A 21,786-nucleotide genomic window follows, 5' to 3' on the forward strand; every position below is an offset into this window, starting at 1 on the left:
TGGATATTCTGCCCGCAGTGGGTAAATTCCCTGAATGAAACACAAACATTTTTTAACTAAAAAATTGCACCAAACACAGACATTTATGTTGAAGTGAGACCTCTTGTTTGTTCACAATCTTTGTAGTTTTATTTCATGTCTGCAGAGACTGCTTAGAAATCACTAAAACTATCACGACCTCTTAAATTACATTGGAAAAGATATGTGGAAAAGTATATCTTATGTTTGAATTTGTTATTTTGTAATGACATTATTTATCTGTATGTTTTTATATATAATTTAGTCTTTAAAATACCAATATTTGCGCATAACTTTGTATTTTTGTCAGAAATGACATCAGTTTTGTACATTAAATCAGATGTTATGATACGTTGCTCAATACTCAAACAGCATTTTTACAAAATACTGTCGTTTTTACTTTTACTTGAGTAAAAATATGTTGAAGTAGTTCTACTCTTACTAGAGTATAATATTTTTGGGTATAATGAGATAATTATGAGATACTGTCTTATAATAAGTTTACTCTTTAATAATTATGACTTTACGGTTCAATAATTACAAATTATCTTTCTTATAATTATAAAATATCCTCTTTAAATGATTATACATCATTATTTCTGTTTTGTGATAATATATAATAAAACGGTGAGAAGCTTCGTGTTTCTCCCGGGATGTTTTGCTGAGCAGGTCCAGATGTTCGGATGTTTTCGCCCTGGAAGCAGCTGGCTGCTGCTCGGCTCTGTCCGGGAGGATGGAGCATCATCAGCATCACATGCTGCTGGACCTGCTCTCCTCCAACATGGACCAGTGTTTGGGCCTGACGTCAGCCGTCACCGCCCTGCCCGCCCGCCCGCAGGATCTCTGCCTACAAACTGATGATGGAGACGGGGAGCAGCGGCCTCGCAATGCAGCCCATCCGGAGGCGGAAATAAGGCGGATTCAACCGAAGACAAACACTGGACGGACGGAAAGAGCGGTGGACAACTTTCGGATGGGGACAAGGCCGATAATCTCCACTCCTCGCCCGGGAAGTGATGCCTCTCCGCGGTCACTCGCCAGGGAGCGGCGGGCTGTGTCGCTCCGGTCCGGGGCTTCCCTAGTTTGGCAGAGCGCCTGTGATTGGAGCGCTGTGGAGGTAATTTAGGGTAAATGTTTCCTAAACCATAATTTAAAAAAAAGAAAAACACACATAATGGAGCTGAATCCTGAGGAAATCGTCCACCTTTAACAGGGTGGAGCTGCGGGTTAATAAATGATGAGGCATTCCGCTAATTGAGGCTGTAGATGTTCATGTCCGACAGGAACTCCAGCAGTCCGATGTTGTGCCTCAACAATGGCACAGGTGCTTATTTACCGGCTGGAGATGCTGACGGCCGCGTTCAGCCCCGGCTGTAGCACCAAATACCCCGACAGTTGGCTGTTTACGCGATCCGACGCGCCTCTGCTGCCAGTGGGCTGATTCGGTTCTCATCGGGTTCTAGAGAACTGCGGGGCCTTTGTGTTTCTGTGAAATATGCCCGGGCCTCGTCCAGAACAAAGTGATGGAGAGCAGATGTTGTGAGCGCACAGCGGGGAAACCTTTCTGCAATTAAGGCGCAGCAGCAGGGAGAGCCACCATGTCCAAAGTGGTCAGCAGCAAGGAGAAGAAATCCTTCAGCAAGAAGCTGTTCCGGAGGAGCTCGGTCCGATCCGTGGGGAGCTTCATGAACAGAGTCCTCCGGACCCTGTCCACTCTCTCCCACTTCGGAACCGACGAGCAGGCCGCCGACGACGAGAAGGACGAGGCGGCTTTGATACCGAGCACCACCGGAGGCTCCGTCCCGTCCGACGACAGCGACTGCGGGGGTTTCCCCTTCGGGGACAAGGTGCCCGGTGTCGCCGGGCTCAAGAACCACGGCAACACCTGCTTCATGAACGCCATCCTGCAGTGCCTGAGCAACACGGAGCTGTTCGCGGAGTACCTGGCTCTGGAGCAGTTCCGGGGGGGAGAGGCGAGCAGCGGCAGCAGCGAGAAAGCGAAGCCCAACGGGGCGCCGCTGGTCCAGAAGAAGGGGAGCAGCCAGCCGCAGGAGGCGGGAGAGGTGACGGAACAGCTGTCCGGGCTGGTCCGGGCTCTCTGGACCTTCGAGTACACACCGCAGCACAGCAGGGACTTCAAGGTAAACTTTGGGGGAAATGCAGGGGCGTTTCCAGAAAGTTTTAAAAGTGTTGTTCTGATAATAGTAGCAAAAATATCCTCCAAAGTTTCCAAAACAAAGGGTTTTCTTTAAATATCAGAATACTTTTCAAGTACTTTCAAGAAATATCCAAGAAGAATATTTAGACTTGGGGTTATTTTAATGTTATCAGAACATCAACACCACACTGCGAAACATTTAAGGTGGTTTAACTTGAAAATGAAAGTCAACCTGATTCCTTAAAAATGCAATTTATGTCAACAGGAAAAATAATTTTGAAATTAAAGTTGAGAAATTAAAGTTCATGAAGTTGATTTAACAGCAAGAGACAAATTGTCTAAACTTTGTTTTTAAGTTCATTAATTTTGAATTGTGAGTTTTAACTTAATGCTGCAATTTAGACCAAATAATTATTTCATAATATGCAAAAAAAAAAAAAAAAAAAACTGCCCTCATCCAGTTAAAGAGACACATTTCTCTATTATTTTACTCACAATATCAAGTTAAAATAACAACTTATTTCACTGTAGAATAAATTAATTTCTTGTTTCAAATCATATGAACCAAATTTCTGATCTGATGATGAATTTTATGAAACATCTCAATGAATTCAGCTCAGAAACATTTAGTGTGATCAGGACATTATCCTCAAGCTTTGCAAACTGTCAGCTGCATTAAAATGAACATTTGCCTTAATAACACAAGAGTCAGATCAATGTAACGCTTCATCTCAAGATACAAAAACACGCCGCTAAGCATTCTGGGAAATAGTTCCCACTCCTGTCTTTTTCTTCTTTCAGTTTTTTAAATGTTAACCTAAAAAGGAAATTAATAAAACATTTACACAACTTATCGCTGTAAGTTTATGTTTCTCTGACTCACACACTTAGTCCTCTACTTTCTATTGAAACTATGTGAGAATTTCTACATATTTTTACGTTTTTATGAAACAAGTTTGTGGTTGTAAATGAAGCCTTTCATTGTTTTTAGCCTTGAGATTCTTTCAGTTCTGACAAGTGTCAATTTTGATTTATGCTTTCTTGCATTTTTAAAAAATCTTTACAGATTATGGATCTTATTATAATTGTAATTCTAAGCTGTAGGTTTTAGAGCAGGTGCTCGGTCTCTAGATCCCAATAAAACAGGTTTAAATCACAGCTACAAGTAATACAAAAGTCATTTTATTGTTAATTCAATTTTGTTTTTCCTACAAAAACTAAACATGTAATATTTTAAGGCAATGAACAGAAGGACTGAAGGTGCAGTTTCCTAAATATTTGGGGTTGAAAATCTTGCAGCTGTGCAACAATAACTGGAAACGTGTCCCTCTCTCTTGCCGTATTTAGCCATGAGTTTAATAAACATTTAATATTTAAATCTGCCTTTAAATAATAATTTGTTGAATGTTTGTGGTTCTACTAGGATTGACACTAAACTTGAAGAAAAAAGTCTGGTTAATAAAAGTGCAATAATTTGTTTTGAACCTAAAAAGTTTTAATTTGTTACCTGTCAAAATCAAAATCATGCCAACGGCCATAAATTGCTCTCTTACCGCACTTTTGGACATCCCGTTGTTTAGATCTAGCTTTAATTAAATTAAAACTATTAAGCACCAATTTGAATAATTTTACTTTGCAAAAAAAGTTAACTGAGAGTTCTTCTGAGCAGCAGTGCGGAGCTGGTCTAAAGTGTTTTATTTAGGTCTTTATTTAATGTTCAAGCTGGAGAACTTGAACACTTTTCTCTTAAAAATCTAAAAATCTTGTCCCATAAGACATTTTTAAACCAAAAAGCCCAAAAGCTGCAGGGCTAAAGTTGTTATTTCCAGAATCTTGCAGCTTTATTGCAGGAAAAACATGTACAACAACACAATAAAAGTCAGTCTCCAAAGAGTGATGCATTTGCTTTATGAAGGCCACGTCTTTTATTCAGCCATGTCCCTGAGCCGCAGTTACATTCACTTTAAAAACACATTTCAGAAATGAAAACTTTGCCTCTCACACTCATGAAAGCCTGCTCATCATGGGCATATTCCTTTCAGTCCTGCAGCCCATTTTCTTTCAAAAGCCTAAAAAAAGCTCGGAAGAAAAGCTAAACTAAAAAGGGTCATTGAGCATCAGCTTTGCTCTTGACAGTCTTACTATTTTTGGACTTTTTTTCCTCTTTTTTGGTTGCCAGTCAGGGTATAAACAACCTGATTGGATATACAGTATATCTTTATTGTTAAAGGCAGAGGCACTGAATATTGAGAGCCAAATGGCAAATGAGACTTAGTTTGTAATATCTTCTTAGTCAGATTAGTAGGATTTGTATTTTTAGATTCTCTTTTTTTGGTAGTTTTGATTTTCTGTACTTCAAGCTTGTCTTAAACCAGAACCAGAACCGGTTCTCTACTGTCACCGTCCTGCAACGTTTCAATCAGTCAGTTCTGAAAACACCTGAATCAGACGACTGAATCACGTCTATTTCATGTCGGTTTGTCATTCAACAGTCACTGGATTCAGACATGTTCCAGTAGGAACGCACGCTGCAAAAACACAACGTTTATTTTTGTCTAATTTCTAGAGCAAATGTCTTAGTACACTTGAAATAAGACAAAACTAACTTACAAGTAACTTTTCAGCAAGAAATATGAGCTTGTTTTAAGTAATCAATTCCTTAGTATTAAAGAAAAAGTTCTAGTTCCACTGGTGCTGTTACCTAGCAACCCTAGCCAAGCCAGCCCGTTACCTAGCAACCCTAGCCAAGCCAGCCCGTTACCTAGCAACCCTAGCCAAGCCCAGCCCGTTACCTAGCAACCCAGTTCTAGTTCCACTGGCAGATTATTCTACTCGTAACCTGGGAACGTTGTGTTATAAGTGTAAAAATCTGCCAGTGGAACTAGAACTAGATCCCATAAAGTCACTATTACATTTAAACCAAAGGCAAATTCTCAATAATCTTAATTTGAAATTGATGTTTATGTTATTTTTTTTTTTTGCAGACCTTTTCCTTAGCGCCAGGTTTAGTAAAGGAGCCACAGAAGTAAGCCTGTCCTCTCCTGCTGAGGCTCTTAGTTATTTGTTTTTACCCCAAAAGTAAACAGGATCGTCCCAGAGAAGAGCTTTGCTAACACATTCAGTGTTTACTTCTCCAACATTCACATTTGATTGGCAAGAGGTGACCAGTCTCTGTTGTTGTTTCTAATTCAAATATCTTAGTAAACTTGAAATAAGACAAAACGGTAACATTATGCTCTGCATAAGACAGACATGACACTGTCATGAACATGAAGGAGTTTTCATAAAAGTTTATGTCTGAAACTTTTAATGCAAAGTTGCACTGAAAGTTGAATTAAAAGTCCATTAGAAGTGTCAACATTATTCGATAACTAATGTCACTTTTACTGCAAAGCTGCATTAGAACTTGCATTTATTTGAATGTTGTGTCATTTTCTACTGACAAAACTAACTTATAAGTAACTTTTCAGAAAACATAGGAGCTGGTTTTAAGTCAATAATTCTTTAAATTGATTTTTTTAAGTACTAGCTCCACTGGTAAATTATTTAACTTATTTCATTTATTTATTTTTTAACATCTACGTAACCTCTTAACAAGGGAAAATGTCTTGTTACAGGTGAAATAATCTACCAGTGGAACTAGAACTTTTTTATTAATATCAATGAATTATTGACCTAAAACACTCTCCTGTATTTTGTTTAAATGTCACTAGTAAGTTAGTTTTGTCCTACGTCAGGTAGACCAGAAATGTGTGGTAAGGTTTTGTGTTTTTGCAGGGCGAAGCTTCAGTTAAATGTCGTTTCATTAAAAGGTTTTTCTGGGGCTCTGCTGACCTTTGAGGTCGTGCTGATTGCCGCCCCGGTCAGACTCGCTGAATATTTCATGATGGCACAAAGTCAAAGGAGCCCCAGCGGGTCGCAGAGCAGGAAAGCAGCTTGTGTAAACGGCGGGTTGTTTCTCTGACTGCCGCCTGCAGAACGTCGTGTCGAAGAGCGCCCTGCAGTTCAGAGGGAACTCCCAACACGACGCCCAGGAGTTCCTCCTCTGGCTGCTCGACAGAGTCCACGAAGACCTCAACCAGATCATCCACCCGGACAGCAGACCCCCCAGCAAGGTGGGCGCACTTTCAGGCTGCATGTGATGCTGCAGAATCAACAGCGGAATTAAATTTAACGTGTTCTGCGCTGTGTGGCAGCCTCCAGTAGAGGAAGAAGCGGTTCCTGAAGGATCTCCGCTGCCAGCGCCTGGATCTTTTGTTCAGGAACTGTTTCAGGCTCAATACAGGTGAAATCCTCACGTTTTACTATTTATTAACCCTTTATGCTCTAAGTTTCAAATCTCCGCTTGGATATTTTTGCTTATTGTAATTGTACAACGTTCTTTAAATGTCCTGTGAGTAACATATATTTGCCTGTTTCTCCATAACAACTGGAACTGTCAACATCCAGCAAGTTATTTTCACAATTTACCGTCTATTAAAAGTGTTTCATCAGAGTAAACCGCAGCTTCCTGCTACGAAGGAAGTGAAATAACCGAATATCGGCTGGGAAGTACAACGTATCCCCTTCCAGAAACCGTTTGAATTGTTCAGCTAGCGCAAAAATATTTCAGAGTTACTGTAAAAATGTTTCGTCGGTGACATCTTTCAGCCGATAAGGGTTAAACATTGCTCTGCTCAAAGGAACTGAAAGAAAGATGTAAAAAAATAAAATAAAATACTACATTTAAAAAAAAAACCCATCTCCAGCATATTACTAAGGGTTTCCCCCAGAGCATTATTAGCCTGGCGGGCCACCAGGCTTTACTTGTCCCCCACCAGGCTAAGCATTGTTCTTTTGTTGTATCTTTAATGATTTTTCCATGTTTTTACACAGTTTACAAGAAAACACGTTTTATTTAGTCCACTTCATTTTATTTGTTGTTGATGTTTTATTTCCAAAATTTAATGTCAACTTAACATTTTTTAACACTAAAAATCTGGCAGCTGGTGAACTGCCAGATTTCTGGCCGAAACTCTAATTATTGGGACGCCAACAATTTCAATAAGATAACTAAACCATTTGTTTGATAGAGATTACCTACCAGACAAAAAGGGGAATTTGATGGCGAAATTGGTTATTAACACAATTTTTCAGATACAGAGGGGAAGAAACGGTGTAAAAATACTTATTTGAAAAAATTCAGCTAAGTGTTTAATAAAGCTGACCGGATCTGTTCTGGTTCTCCTGTGTGACTCTTCAGGTCTTCCCTGACTTGTCCTCACTGCCAGAAACAGAGCAACACGTTCGATCCTTTCCTCTGCATCTCACTGCCAATCCCAGTACCTCACACCCGGTAAGGAGACTCTGCAGCTGGACCTGAAACAAGACAGAACCAGGCCGGTTCTGATCCTGAAAGAAAAGCCCAATTCTGTGGAAGAGGAGGAGGGCCACTGAAACCCCCTAATATTCCGACTTTAATCTCAGTACTCTAAGAATAAAGTCAGATTAGTTTTTCTAAGAAAGTCAGAAGTCAAAAAGAAACGATTCCGAATTCGGAGATTAAGGTTTTTTGTTTCCTAATAAAAGTCTTGATTTTGAGATTTAAGTCAAAATGCTAACATTAATGACACAATTCTTTTTTCTAAAAAAAAGTCAGAGTTTTTGTTTTGTCTTTCTAAAATGATTCAGAATTGCGATACTAAAATCTATTTGTCTTTCAGTAGGCTGAATCCTCTTCTGTAAAATAAACTTTCTTCTGTAAAATTCAGCAGACCACGGCAGGGAAAAGCTACATGTAGACCAGGGGTGGGCAACTCCAGACCTGGAGGTCCTGCAACTTTTAGATGTGTCTGTACTTCAACACACCTGAGTCAAATAATGAGGTCATTAGCAGGAAAACTTCACTGCACTTGGGAGGTGATTCAGCTGTTGCATTCCAGTGTGTTGAACAGGGAGACATCTAAGAGTTGCAGGACACCGGCCCTCGAGGACCAGGATTTAGACGAAGCATTAGCTTTTGACTCCAAACGTCTGCCTGTGTCCTGCAGGCCTCTGTACGTGACGGTGGTGTACCAAGGGAAGTGTTCTCACTGCATGCGGGTCGGGGTGGCCGTGCCGCTGTCGGGCACCGTGTCCAGACTGCGGCAAGCTGTGGCTCAGGAGACCAAGATCCCCGCCCAACAGGTACCGCCTTGTTTAGGCCACTTTACAGCCATTATTCTTTCAAAAATAAGAGCATTTCAGAAATATGTGCTGCTGAAAGCGAGGCGTGACGTTAGAGAAATGAGGATTAGATGTTATTATTAGACGTCCGGCGGTGTTTGATGTATTATTGGTGACTGCACCACTTCAGCCCACACGCTGTTTGTGTCTCCTGTCACTGTGCAGATCGTCCTCACTGAGATGTACTTCGATGGCTTTCACCGCTCCTTCTGCGACGACGACGAAGACCTGGAGATCATTCAGGAGAGCGACTCCATCTTCGCTTTCGAGACGCCTGAGCTGTTCAGGCCGGAGCAGATCCGGTCCAAACGGGGCGGGACCACATCAGGTGCATTTCTCCAAATGCAAAAAGTATTCACACTAAAGCTGCAGCTAACGATTAATCGACTATTCTGACGATTAATCAATTAATTTGATAAAAAACACTTAAGCCTACCTTATGCAACTTTAGAAATACACTTGAAAATGGAAGTAAAACATTCAGTTCCTTTTTAAATAAGAAGATAAACATTTCTTTAGTCTACATTTGACCAACATTATTTTAACATCAACATGTAAAAAGTTTGACCCTTCCTGCTTCACTTAGCATTAATACTAATTTTTACATTAATTGATTAATAAAAGGTGCTTAAAACTAAATTTTTTTAACTTCAGATTTTGAACCAGGTGAAGCTGAAACTGCCACTTGAGGAGTTTTTTGTAGATTATGTTTAAATATAAAGAAGTTTTTATTTTTATCTTATAAACAGAATGTATTTTTTGTACGGTTTGGCTCCATCACTGCTCTGTGTGTGTTGTTGTTGCAGCAGTTGGCCTTTTTCAGTCGGAATCCTCCAGTTAATGATGAATCAATTACTGAAGTTGGTGACGATTATTTCACTACTCACGATTAATCCGATTAATCGTTTCAGCCTTGAATTTGACCACATTTTGGGATTTTATGTGACAAAAAGGTGTGTAGTTCTGAAGGCATGTGAGGTTAACATAAATCTGAAAAGTGTGGCATAGATTTTTACTCGGCCTTCCAGAGCCAATACTTCTTATAAACACAAGTCTTCCCCGGTCTCTACCAGCTTTTCACATCTAGACATTGACATTTATGCTTCTTTGCAAATTAACTCTGATTGGGTCTGAACTTTGACTAGGCCATTCCAACATATGATTTACTTTTGATCTTTGCAATGTTTTTCAGCCTGGAAGCCCCAGACCGATGTAAATTCAGAGCAAAATGTCTATAGGTGTATATATTGCATATATACACAAAAATGATACACACTATATTTTTTGGTATTTTAAATCTAAACTTGAATACAGCAGTGATGACCTAATGATGTCACTGCCATGAGCAAACTGTTATTTTGCTACTTTTATGTTAATGTGTGTTTAAAAAAAATACAAAAATGTCAAATCAAAAATCTCATGAACCCACAAAGGATTAAGCCTATAAATTTGTAGCATTTCTGTAATGAAATAATGCGAAACGAAAAAGGAGAAATTACAGATGGAGCTGTTGGGGGAAATATTTTTTACAGTGCGTTTTGTTGTGTGCTGCTTTCAGGGAGCCCACATGCAAACCTCAATCAGAACAACCTGAAGTACGCAACAGACAACAACAGGATCGCCGGTCAGATCCCAGAGCCCAGCACGCCGCCTCAGAGCCCCAACAAGAACAGCGATCAGGCGGAGAAGATCGTGCTGCTGGTGTGCAACCGGGCCTGCGCCGGACAGCAGGGGCGCAGGTCCTGCACCCGTCGCCTCTGGGTCACAACTTCGCCCAATACGCTCCAAGCTTTCTAAACCTCGTTGTTCTCATGATGCCTGCAGGTTTGGGAATCCCTTTATCCTCTACTTGGAGCGCACAGTGACATGGGACACGCTGCAGACAGAAATTCTGGAGAAGATGCGGCATCTTTTGCGTCCTGGAGCCATTGTTCAAGTAAATCCATTTAAATATGAAATGTTTGTGTTTGTGCTGCTTTAATGTTGCAGTTCCTTTGACTTCCTGCAGGTGGGGCCCTTCACTTTGCGTGTGGTGGGAGTGGTGGGAATCACATACCTCCTGCCTCAAGAGGAGCAGCCGCTCTGCCATCCCTCTGTGGAGAGGTAATACCATCCACCACCACAGGGGGGCAGCAGTGGATTAAATAGTTCATAACTTGGAAAAGATTAAGATGACCAATGGATTAACTGACTTTAACCTTTGAGGTTGGTGCATGGATTTGATTTAAAACACAAAAAGTAAAAGAATAAACACAAATAAAAAGCAGCAAAACTTTCAGTAAAACAGGAAATAACTGTTGATGGAAACGAACTCAAAAGATTAAAATCAGTCAAATCTGTCTTCTTGGATGGAAATGAAACAAAGGATGGCGAGAGAAATGTTGCCCAGCACTGGAAATTCAAAAACCACTTAAAAAAAACAATACTTTTAATTCTGTTCTGTCATTATTAATTACTTTGGTTCCCTGGAGAAAAGTACATTTACAGATATACAGCTATTTTATGTGTTATAGGTTTTTCTCTCTTTTTGGAGACTGGATAACAGAAATGGATCTATAACTTTATATTTGTATGCCACAGGAACTCATACATAATGAATTACTATATAAAAATGTGTAGATACTTTCAAAAATAAACCCTTTTGTGTGTTTTATAGGAATTATTTGAGATGTCATCCATAGATTTCCCTCCAAAAAACAATTATTTCTTAATCACTTGTAAACAAAGAAAAAGCGAAACAACAACAAACACACTTCTACTCTGAATATAACCTAGAAAACATGTTTATCCCACTGATTAATGCATATGATGCTTGAACTATACTGCCATCTAGCGGTCACATTAATCTCCAGTCATGCCTAACTTTATTTTCTTGTTTACTACTTAAATTTATTAAGTTGTATTTATAATATTCAAATTGTACATTTGAATATTCTAAATACAATGATATTATAGTAGCAGAAATAAAAACTCAATGATTGCAAGTGAATTTAGGCAGTAAGTGGTGAATTACTGTGTGATTTTCACGGCTTTTAGAAAGAAAAATGAAATTTCCTTTTATTTATGATCATGAATTAAAGCTACTGTACGGAAGCATTTTACTGCCAGAGCTGTGAAATAAATACAGGAGCAGCATCTCGTTAAAACGTTAACGAGATGCTGCTCCTGTATTTATTTCACCACTCTGGCAGTTAAACGCTTCTCTACTTCTGTAATAAAACATAAATATGTTTAATTATTTTTAGCAGGGGAGGATACAGTATTAACATGAAAACTATTTTCCAACAGGGCTTTCAAGTCCTGCGGCCCAGGCGGTCCACCTCATGTCAAGATTGTTGTCGAATGGGACAAGGAGACAAAAGACTAGTAAGTGGCAAACACACACACAGCGAGCAGATGTGTGTGTGAGTGTGTGTGTGAGGCGCCACGCCTCCTGACTGATCTGCGCGGTCCCTGTGACTCTGCTGTGCCACGCCTACAGTCTGTTCAAGAGGACGGAGGACGAGTACATCCCGGATGCGGAGAGCGTGCGTCAGGCGAAGGAGCAGCATCTGCAGCCGCAGACATGTTCGCTGGCCCAGTGCTTACAGTTGTACACCAAAGAGGAGCAGGTAGGCCAGGCTGGCCCGGTTCACCGCCGGGACAGAACCGATGAGTACAGGCTCATCAGACAAAACTATTCTTAGCCATTGAACTTTTCCATGTTTTGTCACATTGCCTTACACGTGTTTATTGGGACTTTATGTAGCAGAGCAGCACAAAGTAGGACACAGTTGGCAAAATGGAAAAAAAAAGAAAAATTATTATATTTTTTAAATTATAAATGAGTGTTGAATAGCAATGTAATTCATCATTCATCACGGACGGTTCTCCAGCCCATCACAGGACAGACAGACACACACGCACACACACTTGTATTTTCTAATCTCGTGGGGACTTCACATTGACTTCCATTCATTTTTTATAGCCTAACTCCAACCATCACAAACCTAACCCTAACCCTAACCAAAACTCAATTCACATGCTAGTCCTCAATCTAACCCCTGACCCATAAACAGCATTTCCCGTCATGGGGCCCAAGGAAATGTCCCCACAAGGCTCAGTGGTCCCCACAACCCTGTATTGCAGACAGAAATAGGTCCCCACTAAGATATAAAAACCTGGTTCACACACACACACACACACACACACACACACACACACACCCCCACACACACACAACATTCTTAAGGGTATTTTAACCCTTTCATGCATAGTGGTCACTACAGTGGACAGCTATCTAAAAGCCATTTTCTTGTGCTTCCTGTGGATTTTTATGTTATAAATGCACACAGACCACTGAAGTGGACACTAATGCATCATAAAATATACCATCAACTACTGGCCATCAGCTGCAAATGCAAGAAATTATTTTTGTTAAATACAATATGGCCGACAGACAAAAAAGCATGAGAACAGACCCGGTCCCTCCTTCTACTGTAGACGACTCTTGCAAGTAAAAAAAATATTGTGACATCAGATAACCCCTAAGGAACAATACTACTGATGTATTTTTCAAATAACAACTTTGTATTTGGACAAAATTACAATTGATCACATAAAAATAAAAAATAAATTATTTTTACAAAAAAAATTTTCCTACCTTTTTTTATGCCTTAAGAAAAAAAATTTTAAAAATGGAAAAAAAATTCTGACACAAAAGATCATAATTCATGGATGAAAGGGTTAATCAATCAATCAATCAATCAATCAATCAATCAATCAGTAAGATACATTAAAGAAGACTGGATTAAAATAAGTCTTCACACCCTTCAACTATGTACCATTTTGTCAAAACAGACCAAACATGTGATTGACGGAAAATGTTTGATGCTTTTAAAATATTCTGAAAATCAATCAAGTTTATTTGTAAAACACATTTCAGTAACAAGGCATTTCAAAGTGCTTCACATCCTAAAAACACAAAGAAACATCCAATTTTTCCAAGTTCCATCATTACACATCAAAATATTGGTCAGTGTTTCATTTATTATGGTTCAAAAGCAGCAGGTGGGATTTTAGACTACATTTAAAGGAACTCAGTGTTTCGACTGTTTGTTCCAGATTTGTAGAGTATAGAAGCTGAAAGCTGCTTCTCCATGTTTGGTTCTGGTTCTGGATGCAGATCAGAACCAGAACCAGAAAGCCTGAGAGGTCTGGAAGGTTTCAGAGAGATCAATTTGCATAATAAGCTAATGCGCTATCATAGACTTTTAGCCAGTCCAGACTTGAATGAATGGGATTTAAATAGGGGCTGTAAGAAGAATTCAATGCTAACAGGGAGCTTCACTCCAAATCAACTGAAGTTTATCCGAGTCTTTTTGCATGTGTTCATTGAAAGTGTGAGATATTTACTAAATATTTCACCTGACCTCCAGCTTGCCCCTGATGATGCGTGGAGATGTCCACACTGCAAGCAGCTCCAGCAGGGCAGCATCAAGCTGAGCCTGTGGACGCTGCCAGACATCCTCATACTTCACCTGAAGCGCTTCAGACAGGTACACACATCTCTGGATGACAGATTGATTTCACTTCCAATGCCAGTATCTGAGTATCAGCCGATACCAATCCGATACATAGAAACAGTATTGTTTCTTTTTAAAACACAGACATAAATGGGCTGAATTACATATTTATTTACCAATTCTTTGCCAGTACGGCACACTTTACACCAACAGCTTCACAAGCTTGGCCAAACATGTCAAAACAACTTTAATGTGTTCAGTCAGTTCAATTAGAAGTAGAACAGCCAAAGGAAAATAAATAATAAAGAAACTGACAAAAACTAAGTTGACTAGCTTGGTCAAAGATGTAAGAAAAAAAATAAACTGACAAATTTTCTTTCAAATGGTTCAGAAAGTACAGTTAGGAATTGAATAATTGAATAATATTTAATAATAATAGAGCATGACGTTAAATCAGAGCAAAAAGCACAGAATTAGATTAAATAGATCAATCAATCAAGTCTATTTGTATAGCACATTTCAGCAACACGGTATTTACATCATAAAAACAAAATAAATCAACAATTGAAACTACATTTTTCCAAGTTTTGTCATTACACGTCAAAATGTTGATTAATGTTTCATTAATAATGTCTCAAAAGTAACTAACCAACTGGGATTTTAGTATAGATTTGCAAGAACTCAGTATTTTGGCTGTTTTGCAGTTTTCTGGAAGTTTGCTCCAGATTTGAGATGCATAGAAGCTGAATGCTGCTTTGTTCTGGTTCTGGATACAACAGTAAACCATTAAGCCGTTCAGTGATTTATAAACTTACATCAGTATTTTAAAGTTTTTTCTCGGAGCTACAGGGAGCCAGTGTAGATCTACTCTTATAGATCAGGCACATTGTCACTGATACCCAATCTAGATTTTTTTCTCAACATCGGGACCGATACAGATATTAATATCAGAATAGACAAGGCAAAAACTAGGCTCAGCTATATACACAGTCTTAACTGTGTATATCTATACACAGTTAAGACTGGGTGCAACACAAATACCTACATATACATCCATTCATGGTTCATCCATCACAATGCTTTTAGTATGGATGCAACAGTAGAATTTGCGAAACGGAGATAAGGAGTCCAAATACGTGAAAACTGCCCCTGAGAGTGAAGAGAGCAGGTGAATTATTCCAAAGGACAAGTCTGTCCAAGATGTTTTGGAAGGAGGTTTATCTCTGATCCATGACAAAAAGATGTTCTCACGGGCAGCGTAGGTGAGAATACTATGAAACCTACCAGAACCAGGACTAATTCTACTGCATGCCAAGACTAATGAGAGTCAAGGCAACTCCAAATATGTGGCTCAGATCTGTCAGGACGTCCAACCAACACATCTGAGTCCATGACTATATGAACCCGGTGCTGACTTGCATTTAACACAGTTAGTTGTTTAAAATATTGTTCACGTTTGTGTCTGTCAGGATGGAGATCGGCGCGTGAAGATGCAGAACATGGTGAAGTTCCCTCTCACAGGCATGGACATGGCGCCGCACATGGTGAAGAGGAGCCAGAGCAGCTGGAGTCTCCCGTCCCACTGGTCGCCGTGGAGACGGCCCTACGGCATGGGCCGGGACCCTGAGGACTACCTGTACGACCTGTACGCCGTGTGCAACCATCACGGCACCATGCAGGGGGGGCACTACACAGGTGGGCGTGGCCGGGTCGCAGCGATGGCTCCAGTGACTCCATTTTGTATAAAACATCTTCCTTCTTTGCGGCTTGCAGCTTACTGTAAGAACTCCATCGACGGCCAGTGGTACTGCTTCGACGACAGTGACGTTCATCCCATTTCTGAAGACGATGTGTGCAAGCAGACGGGTTACATCCTGTTTTATCAAAGACGAGCAACCATCCCGTCCTGGTCTGCCAACAGCTCAGTTGGAGGTAACTTGTAGTAAGATCTCGTTCCATCAGGCGAGGCTGAAACGTTCTGATATAAATACTGAACTGACTGAATGAAACAGGCTCTGCTGCAGTTATTTCAATGCTGGATGGATGGATGGATGGATGGATGGATGGATGGATGGATGGATGGATGGATGGATGGATGGATGGATGGATGGATGGATGGATGGATGGATGGACTGCATAAAAAATCCTGGCAACATGTGGAATCTCAACTAAGTGAGCTGTTTTTAGGGCTGAATCGTGAACAATCGATTCCTGAAATAATCATTAACTAATTTAGCCAACGGTTAATTGTTGAAACTGGAGCATGGAGACTCATAAAAAAAGGACATTTGCTAAAACAACAACACAGTCAGAGCAGTAATTAAACCAAAGTTGTTCAAAAAATAAAACACTTTTGCATTAAAGATAAAAACACCATTGTCTGTAAATATGTTCTACTCAAAACTCCTCAAAGTGACAGAATTTTAGTTTCAACCAGTTCAAATTCTGTAAAAACAAATTATGTTTTGCTATCCAATTATTAAACGGTTAATCCAAATAATAACAGGTTATCACTACGCTGTATGGTACAAGCAGAAATGGCTGAACTACTACAATTGATCAAGTGTTCATTAAATTAATTCTGTTATTGTATTTTAGGTAATAAAATGTTTATTTTCTCATTTTAAAAGGTAACTTAATTACTTATTTGCTACTTTTCACGCATTTGTAATGTTGCATAAAAATGCTTAAGTGGTTAAATTAAAAACCTGTAGAATGTGCTAATTTTTTTTATCCGCCAGTAATCGATTGGTTAAATGATTACTAAAATAATCGTTAGTTGCAAACAGAACAAACCATCATCCTCTAAGTACTTCCTGTCGTCTTCTTTGGGGTTTTTAGCAGTAGTAACATCCAGTTGTTGATCACTTGACCAGTACGATGTGAAAAAAGTGTTTCCATTGCAGTTTTGCGAAATACATCTATTTTGATACGCCAAAAATGTATTTTCAAAATTGGTGTGTTTCCATTAAGCAAATATATTTTCGTAATTTAAATTTTAAATTTTATGGTTAATAGAAACTTGCACATCGACAGTATGTTGGGGCCTTAACTCTGCCAACAGTTAAAAGTAGAAGAAAATCTAGATTTCACATGTTATTTTGTTTTATTCGCCGTCTGCTTTGACCTTCAGGTTCCACCAGCTCCTCTCTGTGTGAGCACTGGATCAGTCGGCTGATGGGAAGCCGTCCTCCCAGCCAGGCCTCGTCTGGCTCCTCAAGACGCACCTCTCTGGCGTCTCTGTCCGAGTCCGCCGAGTTCGCCGGGGAACGGAGCGAGGACGACGGTGAGGAGCCCAGACTTTCTCTGGACACATCTCTGTTGCTTCTGAGCGTTGTGTTTCTCTATAAACTGAAATTTGACGGTTGTGTTTTCAACATGTAGGCCTTTCAACCCGGCCAGCCGTCAGAGGCATGCAGAGGCAAACATTCACGTCACGATCGTCTATTGCCAGCCCTCTTGTTCTGAGTGAAAATGGCACAAAGCCATCCTGGTCTCACTCAGCCAAGCTCCAGCTCCGCTCCAACTCTCCCTCACGTTTCTCCCTGGAGTCTCATTCCTCTCCGACTCTGGAGCGGATCGGAGAGGTGGTTGATATCCAGCCGACAGCCCCGAGTTTCACCGGTTCACCTAAGCCAGAGAAAATGCCTGGAGGGAAATCGGCCCTCGCTGCGTTGGACACTAATGTGGGAACTAAGAGGCTAATAGAGCAGGGGCGCTTCAAGTCTGTGGTACAGGCAGAGCAGAGGAGCTTGAACCCAACAGGGGAAAACAATAACGCGGAGCAGGTTAGTCCTCGACATGGAATAGCCCCAAAGGAGGTGAAGCAAAGAAACGGGAGTGCAGAAAGTGTTGGCATCAAAAGGACCTCAGGCAAGACCGGGTTGGACGGTGAAAGAAGTCCCAGGAAACGACCTCCCACTTCCTCAACGTCCTCCAGCTCCCTTTCCCCTGCGTCTCCAGCCATCGACAAGTCGCCGTCTCGAACGCAGTCCAAGAGCGCAGCATCTGCGTCGAACCCCAAGGACAAAAGCTCTGCACCGCCTAAAACAAGCAAGGGAGGTTCCTCAAGAACAGCGACGCCTTCCAAGAAAACATCTTCCCAGACCACAGAGTCATTACATCCTGAAGCGCAGCAGAGGAAGAGCGGCTCTCCGCAGACCTCACAGCCCCAGAAGAGGGCGTCAAATAGAGAGGGGAGCGAGAAAACCTCAGCTGGGGAAAGGACTAGAGCAGCAGACAGGAGCACTAGTCGGGAGTCTTCGCGGGCGAGCGCCGTGTCGGATCGGAAGGTCAGCCATGGGGGGGCTTCCTCCAGGCTGAGTGCGGTGAGTCGAGCTGAAGGCAGGTCAGGTAGAGCTGTGGAGGAGAGGCCAGCGGGCCGGAGCTCCAGCAGCAGCTCCTCGATGACTAGTCTCCGATCCTCAAGCGTTGGGGTTTCCTCCACCAGTTCAGCTCCGTCATCAAGGGGACCGCGAGGGACCAGCAAGACGGAAGACAAAGGTCTGTCCTTCTTCAAAACCGCTCTGAGGCCCAAGGAGAACCGCAAACCAGGCGAGAGCGGGAAATCGGACGCAAAAGCAATCCCAGAAGAAAGTGGCGGGGACACAACCCAGCGTGCAGCAAGCAAGAAAGTTCAGAATGCGGGTTCAGAACTGCACAGTTCAGCCAAAGATAAGGAATCCTCTAAAGTATCCGGTGCAGCTAAAAACTCTCTGCTGCCCTCTGCAAAATCCAAGCTCCCCGAAGCACAAACCTCGTCTCCAGCCGCCATGAAGGACCCGGCGAAGAAAGAGCCGAATAAAAAGACACTGCAGTCCAGGAAGATCCCAATCAATTCCTCACAAACTAGCCAGAGGTCCAAGTGATTCCTTAAAAGTCTGATAAGAGTCTTTCTGGTGCAGCTTTGAGGAGTTTTCCTTTCCTTGCCCTTCGACAAACATCTTTTAAAACTTTTCAGCGCTCACTGAATACCAGCTGCCGTAGAGGATGCGTACCTGAAAATTTATTTAGGAATGGATTTTAAACTAAAGCACTTTGTATGGATTGCAATGATTTTAAATAATATTATAGTGTATTGTAAATATGCATGGACATGTATGGAAATGATTGCCTTGTTCTGTCTGTAGCACTGTTGGAAGTGAAAAGTGACTTTGCACACGATGGAAAGCAGACACAACGGCTGAGGCATGTTCGCCACCAAAGGAGGTTTATGGAGATTTTCAACATGCTGACGCAGTGAATAATTTTCTGAAATCACTTTGTACTGCTCTCCTTCAGTATCGAGAGCCATATGTCAACAACAGACATCAGTGCCTCAGATAATCAGTAGAAATATTTACCCAAAACCGTTTAACTTGCAGAAATTTGTAATTGAATATATTAATATAACAGCACTGAACCTGTAATTTTAAGTAAAAACACAACTAAGCCTATTTAATCTGAACTACTGTTTACATATGCTCTTTGGTGTAGAAACTCTGCAGCAGCCTTTAAGATGCGTTTTATTTTTCCGTCCAGCCAAAAATCGTTGGGAGGCCGAGAAGAGGCGCCACAGACGTTGACCAATCAGAAAGCTGGGTTTGCAGCGGCTCTTAGTGCTTCGTTTACAGGTGGTAACCAGTAAGTAGGGCTGGGCGATACAGCTTAAAAATACCCAATTATTTTCATTCCAGATACCATTTCCATAAAATTTAAAAAAATACAGAAAACATTTTCATAAAGTGGCTTTTATTTCAGTCATCCTTTCTTTGAGTTGTACGACGGCAAATTAGAGCGAGTCTGAGAATTTTTGCTTAATTATGAGAATATAGTCATAATATTAGAAATATAAAGAAGCAATTTTGCTAGAAAAACGTCTTAAAAATCTGAGAAAAAAGTTGTTATAGTAAGAAAAAGCTTAGAATGTTTTTTGTGTTGGAGTTCTCATAAAATTACAATATTGTAATATTATGACTTTATTCTGGTAATAAAAAGAGAAAAAGAAAATCTTAGCCTGGCCGTTATATTTTATCTTAGACTTGACGATAAATTCAAAGTCCAAATAAATAGAAGTTGTCAAACAAAATGGCCGCTAACATTACTCTTAACTATGGATTCCCAAGGAAGGCATTGGTGGGAAAAAACAGATTTTCCAAAAATTAAATCCTCTAAAAACCTCAAACTTGATGGACAGAATGTATTTATCGCCCAGTTCTACCCGTTTCTGCTCAGACATCTCATCTGTTTCCACCTCTGCTGGCTGCTGAAACTGACCTGAGATGCCCATGATTGTCATGAGCATCCGCCTTTACAAACTGCCAGACATCTCCGAACATTCCTCTCAGATCAACACAGGGTTAATGTAAAGAACAACCACCAAAAAAAAAAAATCAACACCACCTCACGCGACAGAACAACACATCCAAAGACAGCTGGGATGTCTCTGCTGAACACCATAACTGTACATAGAGCGAGCGCTATGGTGTGTTTTAGTCAGCACATCCTCTGTCTTCATCACAGCTTGTGCACATTTTTAGATTGAGAGTAGCTCAGAACCACCATGTTAACAGAGAAGAGTTCATAGTTCTCCAAGTGTATGGCAGTTGTTGCATGATCTATTGCTTATGCATGCACCCAACTATGCAAGCAGATTCACTGAGTATGTAGAAGTGCTACTCTTGGATGTGTATTTTACTTTGTAAATGTAGAGTTCTGAGAGCATGTGAAGGCATCCTCTATTAAAGCTTTGTTTGCACATTCCTCCAAAGTAAAACACGTTTTTGTATGAATGATAAGTATTGCTCATTCGCCCTCTCAAAGTAAATCGGCTCACATGCAAATGAATCTCTTCTACTGTATTCATTTGTGTCACATTTTGTCCCTCACTGCTGCACTTTTTTTTTTTAACCGCCTTCAACATGAGTTGAGCAACAAAAACTTGGGGCCGTCTGCAGCCGGCTCTACTGTCTGCTTTCATGTTTCATAGTTTCGGGTTTGCAGCGAAGAGTTTGGAGCTTTTTTTATTTAACCTGATCGACTTTGACAGGCCGGGAATACTTAAGGCAAACACTTAACCAGCTTTGGTCTGAGGGTAAAAAATATGTGTGCAAAACTTATAGCATAGTTCTAATTCTAGCTGCCTGCCTCGCCTCGAATCTGTTCTCTGCCGTTTATGATCATAAACGGCTCCTCAGCACACGAGACGCGTTACACACAAACTGTCGGGTTGGTGACAAAAAACACTGTACAATATATACATACGCTAAATTATGGAAAATCAGTTCATATATGAAATGATTTTTAACCATTTTATTGGCGAAGTACAGACAGGAGGAACATGCTCCCATAGAGTGGCAGCCAGTGCAGTTAGCGAGAGGTCGATCAATCCCAGGTGAGGCTCGGCTCACTGCTGCCTCACCGGCTGAGCTTCCGAGCATTTGAATGGGAAAATGCAAAAATTCTGTGATTTTTAAGAAAAAATAATCGGAATTTGTTAAGCTACATGAAAAATAGGTATTCTATAGTACCTATTTTCACAGTAAGGTGAAAATAGCAATATAAATAATTTTATCATCATATATTATTTTTCCATGATGACCCTCACCTGCCTCCCTGTCATATATATATAAAAAAAAAAAAAATTCCCTTCTCACCCACCGCGGGTGGTTCTTATCCTCTGAGCTCGGGTCCTCTACCAGAGGCCTGGGAGCTTGAGGGTTCTGCGCAGTATCTTGGCTGTGCCAAGGATTGCACATTTCTGGACTGAGATGTCTGATGTTGTTCCTGGGATCTGTTGTAGCCATTGGTCCAGTTTGGGGGTGACTGCCCCGAGGGCCCCGATGACCACAGGCACCACTGTGGTCTTCACCTTCCAGGCCCTCTCCAGTTCCTCCCTGAGGCCATGGTATTTCTCTAGTTTCT

The 21,786-nt window shown here is 40.9% G+C and overlaps 1 protein-coding gene across 1 annotated transcript; it reads left to right on the forward strand.

The window, feature by feature from the left end:
- Positions 1–862: 862 nt before the first annotated feature.
- LOC116727649 (ubiquitin carboxyl-terminal hydrolase 31-like) lies at positions 863–20,709 on the forward strand. Its single transcript, XM_032575209.1, has 16 exons — positions 863–2,159; positions 6,154–6,291; positions 6,373–6,461; positions 7,419–7,511; positions 8,206–8,341; positions 8,546–8,708; positions 9,939–10,119; positions 10,205–10,316; positions 10,389–10,483; positions 11,669–11,746; positions 11,862–11,991; positions 13,798–13,917; positions 15,354–15,579; positions 15,658–15,816; positions 17,018–17,170; positions 17,269–20,709. The coding sequence occupies exons 1-16, from the start codon at positions 1,617–1,619 to the stop codon at positions 18,750–18,752; spliced, it is 3,900 nt and encodes a 1,299-aa protein (XP_032431100.1). The 5' UTR covers positions 863–1,616; the 3' UTR covers positions 18,753–20,709.
- The last annotated feature ends 1,077 nt before the right edge of the window (positions 20,710–21,786 follow it).

Source organism: Xiphophorus hellerii, chromosome 10 (assembly GCF_003331165.1).
Source record: "Xiphophorus hellerii strain 12219 chromosome 10, Xiphophorus_hellerii-4.1, whole genome shotgun sequence".
NCBI classification, from domain to species: Eukaryota; Metazoa; Chordata; class Actinopteri; order Cyprinodontiformes; family Poeciliidae; genus Xiphophorus; species Xiphophorus hellerii.